This window comes from Acipenser ruthenus, chromosome 8 (genome assembly GCF_902713425.1).
Source record: "Acipenser ruthenus chromosome 8, fAciRut3.2 maternal haplotype, whole genome shotgun sequence".
Lineage (NCBI taxonomy): Eukaryota > Metazoa > Chordata > Actinopteri > Acipenseriformes > Acipenseridae > Acipenser > Acipenser ruthenus.
The window spans coordinates 11,999,531-12,017,687 of record NC_081196.1 but is presented as its reverse complement, the minus strand read 5'-3'; the positions used below and the strand labels follow the sequence as shown (position 1 = coordinate 12,017,687).

At 36.8% G+C, this 18,157-nt stretch overlaps 1 protein-coding gene across 4 annotated transcripts in view; it reads right to left on the bottom strand.

The window, feature by feature from the left end:
* Positions 1-18,157, bottom strand: part of LOC117406115 (cytoplasmic dynein 2 heavy chain 1-like) — a 157,543-nt gene that overhangs the window by 49,292 nt on the left and 90,094 nt on the right. For all 4 annotated transcript variants that reach the window (XM_059028505.1, XM_059028507.1, XM_059028506.1 and 1 more), the window contains 7 exons: positions 15,742-15,902; positions 14,940-15,065; positions 10,910-11,020; positions 10,385-10,540; positions 6,815-6,890; positions 5,622-5,833; positions 4,956-5,060 (listed from right to left, as the gene is read on the bottom strand). In XM_059028505.1, coding sequence (XP_058884488.1) covers positions 4,956-5,060; positions 5,622-5,833; positions 6,815-6,890; positions 10,385-10,540; positions 10,910-11,020; positions 14,940-15,065; positions 15,742-15,902 — 947 coding nt within the window. The remainder of the gene's footprint in view (positions 1-4,955; positions 5,061-5,621; positions 5,834-6,814; positions 6,891-10,384; positions 10,541-10,909; positions 11,021-14,939; positions 15,066-15,741; positions 15,903-18,157) is intronic.

Genomic DNA, 18,157 nt, shown 5'->3' with positions numbered 1-18,157 from the left:
GAGCTTCACAAATATCAACATTTTGACAGCTGATTCAACTTCCCATTTCAACAGTCCCACCAATCTGGTTATTCTCGTAGGTAACTACAATATACCTAACTTTCTCTTGTATATAATACTACTGAATTATTTGGCATTTGATGATTGTACAACTTATTTTAACCAAATCGCTAATATTTGAAAGCCTTTTCCATTAAAATATACCATTTTTGAACCCTGGCACTGGCATGGGTTAAAAACAATTCATTATCAATTATTAGCTGAATCTGTGTTCAGACGATTCTTGAAACATATTCATCAGCTGGCCTCAGGGTTTTATTGATTTCTGCATAGGGAGATTCAGTATATTGCAGGCAAGCCCTGAACTGCACTGCACCACTGCCTGATTCTAATAGCCCTCTCTGTCACAGCTCAGCGGCCAAAACCGACATTTTTATTTTATACTTAAATTGAATTCCATACCACAAACAATGTGGCATATTCCATAAAAGAGATGTTTTTTTTTTTTTTTCTAAAAAGTTTAAAGTTACCAGTTCAATACAATGTTTAATGTTTTATAGACTTTATCAGGTTATTGCTTAGCTCAACAAAACAGAAAAAAATCTGCCCTTGAAAACAACTGAGCCAAAACCTTGAAGCGTTAGAATTATTTTTCATAACAATGCCAGTCTTACATTTTAGGCAATGCTGTTTAACTTTTAACTAATCTTCATCCTGTTTAGAGAGAGTGTGGTGCCTAATGGTAGAGGCTGAATGATAACTGGATGCAAATACTGATGCTAAATTGTACTCCGCCTATGCTTGATGATTCCTTGCTGTGTGAGACGGACTGTTGGGATAGGCAGCAAGATAGGGGAAAGAATTGCGCGGATATGCTTTTCTGAGCTTTCTGGCTTGATGCTGTAGAAAGGAGCGAGGAGATGTGAAATGAAGGATTCTACCCTGGGTGATGATGTGAATTGCGTAATTGAAATGGCCCAGTAAGGACAGCAGGTCCCATTTTTTTTTTTTTTTAGAAATTAAGGATCTGAGGTTGCCGAGTGTAAGTTATTGCAAACTTATGATGATACACTATGAAAATATCTTTAGTCAGTAGCAGTGAAACTGGAAATGCACAGGATGGGAAAATCCAGTACGAATAGCAGTGTGAAGCCTGTTTCCAAAATAAACTTGACAAAACTTGGCCATATCTTTTAGTACTTGCAAGCAGTCTTAAAATTAGAACTGTACTTGAAAGTGTTCCTTCAGAAAATAAATTAATGAGCTGGAAAACAGCTTTGAGATTCTAGCCCTTAATGTTGCAAAAGTATCGAAAGTATAACCCATATATGGTCGCTGGACTTGATTTCTCACTACAGGCACGTGCTATGGACCATTGAGGGAGCTACCAGGTTGTAAGTAGGAACGTCAGCTGGGGGGACTAGAAGTGTTGAACCGAGACGGCCGCCGTGATTGGAGTGGCAAATACTGGGCTTGATAGAGATTGCTGCAGCATTAGAAGCTACCTGTTTGTCCATATCTTTCAGCCGTGTATTAATTGAAGCAAATGAGACGACGAAGGGTGAATAAGGGACTTCATGTCCTCGAAAATGTTGTTTATGAAGCTGAAGGGTGGGATCTGTTTCGGCTGTGCTCCTGGTAGCTGTGCTGGGAGGAGACGAGTGACCATGACTGGAGAGGAGGGCGGTGCTGCTGCCTGTCCTGAAGCTCTGGGAGCGAGTTTGTGGAAGTGCGCTTGAGAAGCAGGCAGCATGGTGTAGCGGATATAAAAGGTACCATAAATATTGAACAACATACTACCGCTTCCAGCCGGGATGCTGATATTGAACAACATACTACCGCTTCCAGCCGGGATGCTGATATTGAACAACATACTACCGCTTCCAGCCGGGATGCTGATATTGAACAACATACTACCGCTTCCAGCCGGGATGCTGATATTGTTGCCGTGCAGGGTTTTTTAAAAGTTAGGCGAGAGGCCAATCCTTGTAAAATAGCTGCTCCGGAGGCTGAGTCTGCTGGCGGGGCGTTTTGATCTCCGTAATGCCGGGGCAGCAGGTCTGGTTGCTGGGAGAAACTGCATTAGAAGTAGGTGGTACTGAGTTTCCAACGGAGAACGAATGAGATATTGTTGAGGAGAATCCGGCAGGGAGGTTTTCCTGATCTGAATTGGAGTCAGTTCATGCTGAAAATTAAGAGTTTTAAATTTTGCACAGAGAACGGATCACAGCATATGCAAGAAAGAGAAACACTAGACAGAGAAGGAGTGAGAGACAGGGGTTTAAATAGGAGGTTAATGATGATAAACATTAATGAATTAATCAGCGCAGCTACCACCCCCTGAATTTCGCACTAAGGCTAACATTTACTTCAGTGACTTAACTTGATTTCCCTTTAAAAACATAAGCACAAATATATATATATATATATATATATATATATATATATATATATATATATAATATAAATATATATATATATATATATATATATATATATATATATATATATATATATATATATATATTAGCTCAAAGAGTCAGCTGCCCAACTCTTCGATATGTTGTACGTATCTTTCACAAGGGAGCATGTGTTTGAATCAAAACATTGGAGGTATTTATAGGTTTTTGATAGCATAACAACTACTTGTTATTGTTTATATTCAAATCCATGATTTATTCTATTTAGGCAAAACTATTTGAAAGCCTTAGTAACTGGGTGTATCCTTTTTAATACTGGATCTGAATTGGAGTCGGTTCATGCTGAAAATTAAGAGTTTTAAATTTTGTGCAGAGAACGGGTCACAGCATATGCAAGAAAGAGAAACACTAGACAGAGAAGGAGTGTGAGACTGGGGTTTAAATAGGAGGTTAATGATGATAGACATTAATGAATTAATCAGCCCAGCTACCACCCCCTGAATTTCGCACAAAGGCTAACATTTACTTCAGTCACTTAACTTGATTTCCCTTTAAAAACATAAGCACAACAATATATATATATTATATATATATATATATATATATATATATATATATATATATATATATATATATATATATAGATATATATAGATATATATTAGCTCAAAGAGTCAGCTGCCCAACGTTTCGATATGCTGTACATATCTTTCACAAGGCAGCATGTGTTTGAATCAAAACATTGGAGGTATTTATAGGTTTTTGATAGCATAACAACTACTTGTTATTGTTTATATTCAAATCCATGATTTATTCTATTTAGGCAAAACTATTTGAAAGCTGATGGACTAAATAAAGGTTTGTTATGATTAGAAACCCTTAGTAACTGGGTGTATCCTTTTTAATACTGGACAAAACATTCATATTTTTAAAGAACATTTATAAAGAAAAGCATCAGTATGTGTATGGTCACCAGATATGGTGCAATGTTTTAGAGTCTCTTACATCAGGGGTTCTCAAACTTTTTTTGCTGGGCTTCCCTTTGGAAATGTTTCAGGCTTTGACGACCCCATGTGTTATGAGATCTGATATGTACCCCAAGAGGGACATCGGATTGAGGAGTGTGCTTAATAATGGCAAAAGAGATTGCTTATATTTTCAATGGGTAGGATCCATTGACTAAAACTGGATTAATACATCTGATCATTTCATGCAACTGGACTGAGAGAACGACTTAGACTGACAGACTAAATTAACACTGCTAGCGGGTTGAAAATATGCTAGAAAATGACTGCAAAATTATAGTCATTTATCACAGTTTTTGTAATTTCATCAAGTGAACTGGAAAATGAGTCCTTTGGTTCCAGCTGAGGAGCAGTGACTCCCTAGCATCATGAGGTAACAACAGAATGAAGAGGTACTATAAATACCACACAAAAACATTTACAAAAATAAGGTATTATAAGGATGAAAAATAGAATGGAGTGTTTATGTGAACAAAGCATCCCTGGGGCATAATGCTAGGGGAATGGCATCTGCAATGTGTAAACATTTGAAAATTTAGTGGATTTAAAGAGGAAGGTTAAGAAAATGTGACCATGTGAGAACATTTCAGTTAGAACAGGATTCAGTACCATCAGCTTCCAGCTCTAGCTGGGCTTCTATCAATATGCATATGCAGCTTTCACAACATCCAGAGCAGATCACAGATTTTCAGCTGACGTAGCAACCGTAATTGGCCTTTGACAACCAATGTACTCAGAGGGAACAATGGTGTAAGTACCGATAATATTGTTTTCTAAAATTACAGAATAAGGGCAATGAGTGAAAAGACATACCTGCTCCTCATTTTAATTAGCGGTTACTATGAACCCAGTGTGAATAGATACAAATTCAACAAGAAATAAGTATTAGATCATGCATACGTATATCATACATTAGAATTAGTGGCACATACTAGAAAGTTCTAACAGGTTTAGCAGTCATTTTACAGTATTCACAATGCAAACACTCGCCCTCAAGTGAAACTGCTCTTTTCTGGCACCATGTTCTCTATCAAGTTTATTTGTAAGTTGAGTAAAGGTTAGGATGTGGGCTCACAAAAAACACCTGCTCCAATAATTAATTTAGACTGGAAGCAAAGACAGCTTATTTCAACATGGGCACATTTTGTTTTAATCTTTCCCTAGTGAACAGACCGCACCAAAGCTTAAATTTCCACAGGAAATAACAATGTTTTCAGCCCTTCAGTTCTGTAGAGTCCCAGCTGAAATAATGCTTAGACAGTGTCATCATCCCATTTTGGCTCTCTGCTTCACTCGTTGATCCTTTGGAATGTTAGCACTCAGCACAATATTTGACTGGATTCATTATAATTAAAACACTGTGCATAAGCAAAACAGAATCCATTTCATGCCTCATGAACAGAAAGCAAATATAGCAGACCATGTACTCTATGTACTGTTCTCTACTGGTTCTTCAAAATATATAATAATGCCTGTAAACAAAAATTGCTTTAAAAGGTTCAAAGCTTACCTGGGAGCTGATAATACGCTGGGACGAGCGCTCTATGTTAGCAGGTAGACCAAAGAATGCTGGCTTGTCATCCTCTGGCAAATTTTCAATAACACTGCGGTAGTCCTAGAAGTAGATAGAATAACAATATGCATTCATTAACAGCACTTCCTTTTAAAAGTATGCCTAAAATTAAGCCTGCTATTGTCAACATTAACTTTTGTTTCCCTATTTGAAGCTGCAGTTTAGTTTTCAACATCTCTGCCTTTCTTGCTAAACATATTTTTAAGTCATACATTTAACAAGAGAATCCTTAGTAGTAATAGATAATATTACAAATAATACTGATTCTGTCAAAAACCCTCCTTTAATTATCTCTGACTTACCTCACAACAAAATGACCTTCTCGGTGGGTCGGTGGGTCAGACACTTTCTAACTTTCTAACTGTCTGCACACTAACGATTTAATTACGCTATTCAGGTGTCCATATAATCTATTATTTGTTAGATGTAAGAAAGCATGTGTCTCAATCAGAACCAAAAGCTCAGAGAAATTGTTTTATTTCCAAATAAAAGACAATTCTTAAACTGAAAAAAAAATGTAAAAAAATAAATACTGTATTTTTTAACATATGCTTCCATTTAGAAATCTGCCTGCAAATCCAGTGTTTTACTATAGCCACCTACCAAAATACTGCAGGAGTTGGGCAGGCTGATTTGTGAAGGGAAAGCGGTTGCTTTCTTGCCTCTGGACTGAGATCCCATGATAACTCTGGAGTTGAAGAACTGCTCCAGGTAAGAACGCAGGATTTGCAGATCAAACACGTTGTCAATGCGACCACCATAGATGGCATTTTCCAACAAACCATGAACAAACTCCCACTGAAAATCTTTTGTTCCTGTAAAGCAAGGAATTTAGAAACATCCATACTGAGTTATTATGACTAGTGTCAGTACATAGCAGTAATAACACTGTACCAGATCTTTCATACCATAGGAAAAACACAAAATATACTGGTGCTTGTTGTCCTATAGTACTCATGTATTCATCTTTTTATGAAGACCAGAGCACGTTGTTTTGTGGGGCAGTGCTTTGGTTCCTGTACCATGAATATCATTCTACTCTGCTTTGAGGCTGCTTCTGTGGCATATTTATATGATATGTCATTTTAAAAGACTTGCATATTTGTGTTACATTATGTTTGAAAGGGGGTGGGGGATACACAGTTTGATCCAGAATGTGGCATATCCATATGGTCAGCTTCTAGTTTTCCATCACGTTTTAAAATGTGTGTTTAGGTAACATTAACCCTTCATGCATGCCGACGGATACAAATAAATAAATCACTGTCTTCTTGTCTTTATATGGGGACAAACAGAAGGCGTAAATGCATCATATCCGCATGAGGCTGGTGATGTTACCTTTGATGCATGGTGTGTCACATAAGGGATGCCATTTTTCCCCATAAAAAGCAATGAAAAAATATATATTTATTATGTGTCCAAAACCAATTACATTTTTTTTTTTTTTTTAGCAAAACGTTTTTACTGCCTGCTGTGGTTATAGTGATTGCTTTGAATAAACTGACAGAAGCATAATTTATCTTCTGGACTTGTTAGGTTTATTCTAAGTTATGTTTATTCTACTTTGTCTTTTGGGTTTGTTAGGTTTATTAATTTGTCTTCTGACCATGTGATTCTGAATGATGTTTATTCTAATGTTATGCAAGGGAAGCAGGAGCCTACTGTGGTTAGCAAGCCTGGTAAGTAATGAACAAAGTAAAAACAACAGTGCATGTTAGAGAACACACATACAAAGAATTGAGAGGTAAAAAATGAATAAAAAAATGAAAATGTATGGATTTTTATACTGCACTTACCTTCAAAACGTCTATCAATGATTTCAAATCCTGCACGAAGATCTGACAAAGAAAACTCATAGAACTTGGTCCAACCCTGTAATAACAACAAACAAACAATGCTATCAAACAGGTTAAATAGCAGTTCAGCTACTTTGCTGGTAGAGTTGGCTGTGTATCCTGGTTATGGCTAAACAAGTTTACCATTTACCTCTCTTTAGCCACTTTTACACTGGCATGGTCTACCCGGGGTGGAACCTCCCCGGGTCAGGACCCAGTGTCATGTGGGTCAGGTACGCAATAAAGTAGGGTTGACCTGGGTGACAAATGCAAGTACACAATGTGCTATGTGAAAATATATTATAAAATAGGTATAATAATGAATTATAAATGAATCCTACACTACTCCTGTATAGTTTGGCATGTTATGATTAATCAGTTGCAGATCCCTTTCTTGAAATTCAATTGTAATGACCTTTAGGTTAATTTAACATTAAAACACTTTAAAGCAGTTCCAACCTTACATAAGGATCAGGATATATAGCATATTCTGGCTAATTATCGTGTTTGGCACAGTGACACAATTATTGAGTTTATCTGCTGAAAATCATAAGGTTGAAATGAAGCTATCAATGGTATAAGCCTTGCAAATTAGCCATAGAATGTACCCACAATACCACACTGATGGGTTCCATTATGTACAATACGTATCTCTTACACTATAACTGTTTAAAGCAAAGTAACAGATGCAGAACAAGCAGGCTGCAAAAAAGACCTGATTATAATATGTGTGTGATTCATAACAAAGCTAGCCCTACTGTATGAAAGGCACTGGTGGTAACTAGAACAGCATCATTGTGGGCTTGGATCTTCCTTTATTAGCAATCTTTAACAAACAAGATATCCCATTGTCTGAATAATACATGCATACTATGCAAGCCTTATATTTGCCTTTGTAGATGAAAATACATCCCTAAGGGCTGGAACATTTACATTTAATTTAATCTAGGCCCCTGGGTTGCATGTGGCATTTTTTATCAGTCTATGGTGAAAGCTGAAAATAATTGCAATTTTGAATGGCACATCTGCACACTTTGTTAAGACATTCTCAAATAGTCTGAAAGAGAGTGTTGAAACCTTCCCTTCTGGGAAAAAAAAACAGTGTTTGTAAAAACAGTCAGTGAAACTTATTTGATCTTCAAGTGATTTGATAACAATCTGATTCTCAAAGCAGTACATTTGTTTTGAAAATACATAAAACACATGACATGAAGCAGATTATTCTAGCTACTTATTCTGTTTTTACCAATTCACGTTTTAGGAAAAAACAAAACACATTTAAAGGTTAAGCTTATTGTACTGTCCAGCAAACCCTATAATAATGTACATAACTATAATAAGCCAGTTCAGGGCCGATTAAATGAGGATGCTGATTGTTCATTTGTGCTGGCAGAAAAAGCAGGTTTTCCGCTATATACTTCTTTCTGGGATTACAGAATTCAAACAGGTATATAAATTGGGTCAGTTCTATGTGAAAACAAGATATGGTGAAAACATCACCTCATCAGAATCACACAAAAGTCAGTGTAGATGTGTGGCGGGGTGACCCGACCCTGTGTGTAGATTGTGTTTTATGTTGTATGTAGTGTGTTATTGTTGGTGTATATATATTGGTGCATAGGATATAATGGGGCTGTGGAGCTTAAAATATATAGTTGTATTTAGGCACAAGGATTGCAATCCCTTCACATGCAGATAAAATGTGTATTAAAATGGGAGCACGGGGAGTGCACAGACAATTAATTAATAATTGAATCCAGGCACAATTGTATATATAGATGCATAAAGCACTCACTTGGGGTTGTGTGTTCGTGAGTGGCGAATGGGTGTGGAGAAGAGATAATTTAATAAGAAAAGGAATTAACAATTGCTAAGCGTGCTGGCTTTTAAACCAGCACAATACTTGTTATTGTTTGCTATCTGTCTATTTTGGCCATCATGTTGTTTTGTTTTACAAAGTGTTTTTGTGTTTAGTTTCACTCTGTTTATTTTGCAATAAAACATGCAAGTAGCAGATTCACCATATCACCTCGCATTACTGTGTGTTCTTCCGTGTCTGACGTCACCCCTACAGCCAGTGTGTTCACAGAATGCCCATAACATTTATATTGCCCCTGTTCCCTTTAGTTCCTGAGATACATTTTTGGTTTTGGCAAAAATGCAATCTTGAACAATAATGAGCAAGACATCTCACAAGTAGAATGGTACCACAAAATGTTCTCCTTTTTCTAGGAAAGCAGTACAACTGGGGATGGGGAGTTTGTTGCCGAATAACTTCACTTCGACTACTTGGTGACTAAATATCTTGGTATCCCTGAACAGATAATGGTCTCTTCTTTAAAAATATGCTAAGGCTTTTAATAAACAATTCATCTCACTTCAGTGGTACCCTAAATATTCCATAAATGACTGGTTTCAACAGAAATAGCCATGGAAATGTGCTGACTAGAGAAACCTCTTTGGCGGTACAGAACAGCAGCTCTCAAAAGTCATCCCGACAACATCTCTGTGAAAGATGCACTACAGTCAACCCCAGCAAGTTTTCTATCAGCCAGATGTACTAACATGTACAATATTTGTTATATTTTAAATGTTATAGGATGATGAAGACTCTGGTCAAAATAGTTGCTTCTGTTTTTGCGTCGCTAGGTCGAAAGTTGTAAACAAACAGCCAATGCAGTGACTCCACTTTCCCAATTTAACTAGTTATAAAAGACTCTTACTGGCTGCATTATGATGATGATGGATCCCTGGTAAAACCTGCTGTTCTACACTGCAGTGTATGGCAGGAGCTAGAGCTTCACGGCTCAACACAGCTCATTCTAGTAAAGCTGGATATGGTAATTAAATCATGTATCCATATATATGTTTGGACAAGGAAATGATGAGAGGGAAGAACCAGAGGTAATAAATATTATTGCTGCTGAAAATGCTGATGCGCATTTCACATACAGCAAATTAATTGCTGTGTGGATAAAGCTGCAACAACTTAACTGTCCTGCATCTAGCAAACGGAGGGAAAGGAAAATGAAAGATTTACAACAATGGATACAAATGAAATGCAAGTATAAAAACAGCTGAAATATAGGTTGCACATAACATGAGAGAACATTATTTTATTATAAGCAGCCTGTTTTTTCCTTTAAAATTAAAACACTGTTTATCAACCAATGGTTGCAAGATAGCCTCCAAGTAAACTTGGCTACCAGTGGGAGAGTTTTAATATTGTTTTTAAAACTGTGAACAGGGTGTAAGGTATAAAGTCAGGTAAAAGGGAGTATATTCAATTGATCTAAACATGGGTGATCTATATTTAAACAAGACCAAACCTGGAATTTTTCTTACTGTTAAAGACTAAAATACACAAAGACACACACTGTTAAACAACAGCAGTATTTAGACCCACCACCATTTGTTGGATGCCCAGTCTGTCTTCATTACCCAGAATCCTTTTTAAAAACCATAATACAAGTTGATTAAAACCTTCCTTGTTTTTTATTTAGATGATTTTATTGGAAAAATAATACGTACTTGAGGGATGTAATTCCTTCGCTCCTGACACACAGCATGGAACCACGCCAAGCAAAAAAGGGACTGAGCTCGAGGCAAGAGACCCGTGTGACTAATCTGTTCAGGGGTCCAGGATTCATACGTCCTCATCAGGTTCTTTTTCAGACCTGGAGGCGCCTTGGAACAAAAACAAAAACAAAAGTGATTTGAATGTTTCCCTGAATCTAATTTATAGCATGCTTTTGCTTCTATCTTTGACTAGATCAGATAAAAATTCAGGCATAATTTTGAGTGGGAAACAAATCCCTGCTGCTGTCACTAATCCATGCTTGTATCTCCTCTCCACTAATTAGAGCAATTGAGTTGCAAACTGTGAATTTATGATATACAATGATTAAAGTGTGTCTTTATCTTTTCAGAATGCCCCTAATACTGTACATTGCTGTTTAACAATACATTTAAACCACCCCAACAAGAACCAAATAGTTGTTACTATACCCTTGGTATTTTGTATATATACATAAACCTTGAACTGTACATTATTACCTCATATGTAATCTTTAGACTTGACTGAAGGAGTATTGGCGTGAATTTCGGGTGAACTTCTGCAGTGAGCCAAAGGCGGAAGTTAGATTTAGGCTGAAGTGAATTTAACTCCTAAAAAAAAAAACAAAACACACAACACATTTAGTGTGAATAATTGTGAATTAAACTATATTTACATACATTAAATGACAAGTTGGGATTAAGAAACAGGCATCAAACCAAAACAAAGGCCATGATGTTAAACTGCCTCTAATTTCTTGGCTCATTTGGATTCTACCTTTCAAGAAAGGAATGTTGCTTATCAGCATTTACCAGTTAATATAACCAGTGCATTCAATAAGAAAGATGATAACATGGTTTTATTGTTTTAAGCACAACATTATCAAAAGCTAGTGGAGCACTGAATGTTTTAATGTATTTATAATAATGTATTACTTTCAATCCAAACCATTTATTCTCTTGTATTTAAACCAAGCTATACAAATCCACAGTGGTAGTTAAACCTGTCAGATGGATGATCACTTGTGCAGTGTTGTAAAAACAAAACATAAAAATCCAGCAATAAATAAATAAATAAAATAATTATAACATAACTAGTCCATTTGTAATTTGTCCCCAAAAACTATAGAATTACAGTGGTCAGAAGTATGCAGACAATGATTCCATCTTGAATGAACCCATTTGCCCTTCTTTGGTCTGGATCACATCCTTCAGTGTGAACTACATGCAGTCTGGTCTATAGTTTTGAGATTAATATACTATAGCAAAATAATTACAGCTAAATGGCCCAGGAATCAACTATTTTTATTACCTGTCAGAATTGCTCTAAAGCATTAGGCATCCAGGCTGGATAATTCATATTACTGGGCCAACAACAGTATAAAACAAGCATATAAAGAAAGGCAGAAATATCCAAGCACTGTATCTGTCACACAGGCAAATCTATTTTACTCTCATTGATAACTTCATGCCAAGAGAGTCTTGTCAAAATAAGCTATACAGTAAGTTCTGCGTCTCCCCTTACATGGATTCTTTGTTAATGCCTTGTAAAAAAAATGTTACTGAATAAACACTTCAATTCATACATATTCCTTTTATTACTGATTTGAGCCTGCAGGCCCACATACATTATGTGCACTCTCTCACTAGTGGGATAAACAGGGTGACTCATGGAAAGCATTAGATCTTTTCTTAATATCTTTTGTCACAAAGATACAAATTCTGCTATGATCATTACTGAGATATTCAGCATCAAAATGTTTGTTTACTTTAGTTTGTTATTTCAAATCCTCTAAATTGTGTAACTGGTTTATGGACTGCAAGCCAGCTATTACATACTATTGTTTTTATGGTACATACAGGTGTCACTACAATATACCCTTGCCACCTTTTGAGGGAATAACAAGCATTCCAAATGTGATACATATTGTGGTTTGATTAAACTTAAAAACACTTGGCATGTCTAGTTCAGTTTGGGCTGTCTTCATATGACTGTTAGGCAACGTCATCCTGGACGTATTCTGTAATATATAAAAGCTGCATCTTCCTGTTTAAAGTCAGTTCAGTGGATATGAATATGTATAGTGTCCTGACAATATATTAATAAAATGACTTGCAATACGAGGCTCTGTAAAACACTTAGCTGTTGCTGTGAAGTACACTCCCACTGGTAAAAATGTCACATGTACTTTAAGTCACCCCTTAAGGGGTTTTAAATGTTCAGATGATTTGGGACCTGAGACCTGTGCCATATTTTAAAACCTCATAATTAAAATGATACATCTCCCAAGTCATCATATTTTCCATGTTTCCAAGGACTAAATATTGTTTTGAACTGTAACAGATCCCCAGAGAGATTGATGTCTGCAAAAATAATGGGAAGGTTTTTTTCTTTTCATTCTCATCTGATTACTCCATCATCTTCAGACTGGCTTGTTATTTATATGTCTTTTTTATGTATTGGTTTTATCAGGTTTCCTCACAGAGTCACCCTGCTTGTTCTGAGGTGACCCTTGTTTTTCGTCCTGAGTGACCCCTATGTGTATGAGACAGCCTGCAGTAGCTGTTTGTTCCCCTTTGACCACTGCTTGATAATGCCAGCTCTAACTCAGCAACAAGTCATGCTTAATAAAAAAACGGACCACCAGTTAGTTGAACCTTTTCACCTCTTGTACGGAAGCAGTCTAGAACATAAGTCTAAGTCTTCCGGTGCCTAAAGGCACACAGTTTACACTGGATGAAGCGATAAAGCAATTTAACTTTAGACACAAACACTTCTCACCCTGCTAATCAGTTATCATAACTTTCTGCTGGCTGTAAAGAAGCAGGGAAATATCAAATGCATGAGACACCTGAATCCTATCTGCCCTGTGAGATTAAAAAAATGAAGCTTTTGCAGAACTTTTTCATGTCAAATACCCACATTGTGACACTTGCCAGGCCCAAACTAATATTTCAGCAGCCAAAGTAAATTAAACAAATGTAGTATCATGTATCATTAAAGTAACTGCGTGTATGGTAATAAAAAACATCTATTTCTTAAGAGTAAACAGAGTAGAGAATTGGCAGAAACAGGAAAATGTAGTCAATAATTTAGAAATTACAGTATAGCGGTATTTTGGAACACTTTTTAAAAATTGTTTCACTTTTAGAATTAAAGTATTAAAGCTGTACTCCCATATACAGCAGGCCACAACTGAATCCTTAGAACGCTAAAATTAACCTGATTTCAATACGACTGTTTGCTTTGTTATCAAATTCAGGCTTTTACACCAATGCAACCCATAAAACGATTTTTACGGTATGTGCACAAGACAGATGTCAAAAAAAAGTGTAGCAGCCACTGGAAACCTCTGTATCATCATCGGGTCCGGCACCAACTAGTTTGTGGAATGATAATTGGGGGCCACATTATTGGGAAGTCTATTCATTAAGCTGCAAAAGAAAACAACATGCCAAGTCCCTGTTATAAACAGAAGCCAACTACAGAAGATGCTTCTCAAATATTACTCCACGAAGTGTCATAACTGTCTAGCCTCTTGGATATCACAAAAAATGTTTCATGAAGCTGAAAGGACATCACTGTCTGGGAATACATTTAAAAGTAAGTGGACGCTGTAGAAATGGCAATCAGCTATTTGGAGTGATGAATTACGGTACACGCTATTAAATATCAGACAAAAGTCGCTGGTGTTTCAATCATAGTATGGGGCTTCCTTCTGTTGGTATGGGCTTAGACCAAAACTTACAATAAAGGGACACATGACTGCAGGAACTTTGAGTTTTAAGATAATGTGCCACATGCGATATAATGCACCTTCTTAAATTGCAAGCTCTGTAGGCGAGTGGTTCCTTGAAAATAAAGGAAAGCTTTCACCATGATCACACCAAATCTCTAACCTTATCCTAACCAAGCAACTATGGCAACATCAGAAAACCTACCAAAATCTGTGTTGTTTGTAATTTCGGATGCCTTTTCACATATTTTTGGAGGTTAGTGTATATACTGTAAAAAAAAACTTTGTATAAGTCTATTTTCTAGGTATTTTAGGGGGTCCTGAAAAGGAGGGGCACTTATACACTGGTGTGACTTATACACTGTTTTTTACGGTAATTACATTCTAAATGTCAAGTCTATGCACTTCCAACATATTTGCACTATTTTTAAAACTGCTATGATAGAAACAAATTATTTTTAAAGAAAATAAATACAAAATAAATATTGTGCAAGGTTAACTGAAGGACACATTTTTTTGTGGAATGTAGAAAGTAACTTTTGAGTTGATATTTTTTCAAATTATATATACACACACACACACACACACACACACACACACACACACACACACACACATATATATATAGATACACACACATATTAATTTATGCTTCCCACGAGATTAATTCATCTGCTCTCTCTCTCTCTCATTCCCACAATTTTAACTGTTGTGATGAAGCACATTTGTTAAAGGTTTTCCTTGGGCCTCCAAACTGGATAAAACCAGTGTGAACAATACAGTGAAGCTCTCACCTTTTCTAAAACTGGAAGCCAAGCTGTAACCAGATGCAGATTTTTCAAACAAAGCCATTCCCCATTGCGTGCACATTCCTTAAGAGTCTGGATGGCGATGTCAGCCTGGCCCTGGCCCATAGCCACCTGAAAAAGGAAGAAAATAAATCAAAAGAAACATCATTCAAGGGTTTTTGTCGGCTTCTTTAGGAAACCATTTTCTAATGGAATATATACTTTATATAAGCCTCTGAAAAAAAAAAAATCCTCAATGAAATTATAGTTGCACACCCTGCAACTGTAATTTTTGAGATTGCATTACTTCAGAATTTTATCTTTTAGAAGTCTATTTAGTAGCTTACCCATAGCTGTAAAAGGCCTTTAAATTAGTTAGTTTTTACCATTATTTGTTTATTTTATTAGCTAACTTTCATGAAACCTTTGATTTAAGGTTATGTCTTTTTTATCTCATATGATACAAGTTTATTCCACTGTATACTGTAATAATGCTTATATTTCCTCTAATTTAGTATTCATAAAGAACATTATTGTGTGTGTTTTTTTCATGTTTGACTGCTCAAAGTTTTGTTTAATATTTTAAAGCAATCCCCTCTGATGAAATTCAACAGCAGCAGTGGAATCCAGATACTCAGTACAAACCTCTATTGGAGCAGTAGAACTCTCAGGCCAGTCAAAGTGATTGCAAACATCACAAAGATAAGGAAAACAATAACACAGTAATACAATTTGAGGATATATAAAAGTGTTTTTCACCAGGCTTCACTATGCAAGCAATACTGACCATTTTATGATTAGTGCTTACCTCATGGTAGTACTCTTTGCCAATCACCTCACTAGCAAGTTCCAACAACTCTAGGGAAGGATCAGCACCAGGAGAAATAATAATCAGGATTGGCTCAATTTCTAGGGTTTCCTTATACAGCCTCTTCAGATTCAAAGGTGATGGAGAAAGCTCTCTCATTCCTGTTCAAACAATAAAGGGAACAGAATCCAGCTAAGATTTTAAGGCCAATTAACCATGCAGCCATATATTTTCACTGATGCAATACAAAACCAGTTTCTAATCTATTGTAAATTGCAAACCCTTCTCTGCTTAATTACTGTCTCTTGTGCTGCTTTATTTAAGATTCAATGAGACAAACCACCATTAAAAAAGGGATCCCTGCGTAAAATATCTGCATTTCAATAAGAGCAACTTATTCGAATCTGATTACGTCAAGTACATTAGAAATCATGCATGTTACTCAAGCATGTAGTATAATCAATGCGTACATGTGGCAGGGCAGAAGCCATGCACGTGGTGAGTGGGTTTTGTGTCTATATACAGCGCTACCCCGTTATAACGAGACCTGTTGTAGTGTGGAATCAGTTTTAACACGGTAAGGTCATGGCTCCCATTTCCCCCACAATGCAATTTGACTCGCAAATGTTGGGTGAACATTCCAGATATAGAGTACAAAGCATGGCAGACAGCAAAAAACAAAAATCTTTCGGTCATTCACCCAGACCCCATGTTCCGCTCCCCTTGGTTGACCAGACGTCGCTACACTGTCGCAGAGGCTCTCACCTCTGCCTGCAGCCCGGGTCCCCTGTCACCGGTTCTCGGGCCCCTTTAAGGGGGCGCCGAGGTGGAATGAGCGACAGGGTAGCCATGTAGCTGATAATCTTTACCTTGATAACTTTAGTTATTTGTGTAACTATGTTCAAAATTGTTGTTGCTATACAGAAAACAGACAACTTACAACATGAAGTGTGGACACTTTATAAGGAATGCTCCCTGTGGACTGTTCAGGTGAATATAGCTTAATATTGTGATTAATGCATGTATAGACAGACTTCTTTTAGCTGCCACTGTGGTCTGCAGCTGTAATCGTCCCCTATCAGTCACCAGTCGTTTCTTAATGCTCAGAGACAGATTAGCAGTTCTCTTCTGGGTCATGTCTCACTATGGGTTTTCATTTTCAGGTAGAAGAATATAGACTTTCCGACTAGTCAGGCACCAATCTCGTGTGAATGCTGTACTTTATTTCCTAATGAAACTGACACATCCATGAAATAGTAATGCACAATAAAGAGAAATGTAATGTCTCTAAGATATTTCTTTCTGTATAACATGACAATAATTGAAGATTGGATTTCTGTACAACATTCATGTAGATCCATGCCTTATAAATGCTGTAATAGTGAAAATATCCTCCTTACCAGGATCTCTATAAGGATTTAAAACTTTAAAATAAATATAAATCACCTATTTGTAAAAACTCTGCTGCAAACCTTCTACGAATGATTATATAAAGAAGGTCATATCAGACATCTGACAAGCACTGGGGGTATACTCCACAAAGAAACAGAACTGCAGTTACTCTGGCTTTTTAATGAAAAGTTGTATGACTGCCAGAATAGAAACGGTTTTCCACTGGAGAGAAAACACGGCACAAAAGGCTGTCATTCATATTCAAGTCGCGAATGAAGACTTCAGCTCAGGTACTGGCTAAACAATTGCCTGCAGTGACCTTTTCCCTGTGTTCCCATAGCAACAATAAGAAAAGCAGAATTTAAAGCGCATTCTGTGAATGATTTAAATACCACCTGTTACTGAATGTCCTCAGAGAAGTGCTAGGTATCTCTTTTGTTTACTTTTTAAAATATTTTGTCAATTACAAAACGTGCCAGGGAGACTTTAAACCAAGACTTGAACTTCAAAAACATAAAAACAGGGTTCAGAAACAGATTCAAGGCTTTTTCAAATCCTGAATATATAAAAAAAAAGTACCAAAAAAGAAAAAGAAAAAGAGAACTATATGCAGTGCAGAAAAACTACCGGGGGGGGGGGGGGGGGGGGTTGTAGTTTTGACTTCAGGAGATTAATGTCAATGTAACATCTTTCCAGCAATTCTTACAGCATTTCAGCTGGAAAAACATAGAACCACTTAGCTTTCTGTTACATTGTTCACCAGAACTAAACTTGCCTGCAGCTGTAACACCTGTGACTGTTGATTATGTCAGACTTCATACACTAAGCAGGAGTGAGCCATGACAGAACTTTTAACTGTGCAACTTTTAGGGAAAGACAGGTTTTGCAAAAAGAGAAGTGTAGGGCAGAAGGCACTCTCCTCTCTGGGATGGAACTGTCAATTCCCCAGTGCTATGTAGTGCAGGGCTGTCGAACCTTTTCAGTTCAAACAGACATACCGATGACCAGGTAGTTCCAGGGCTCT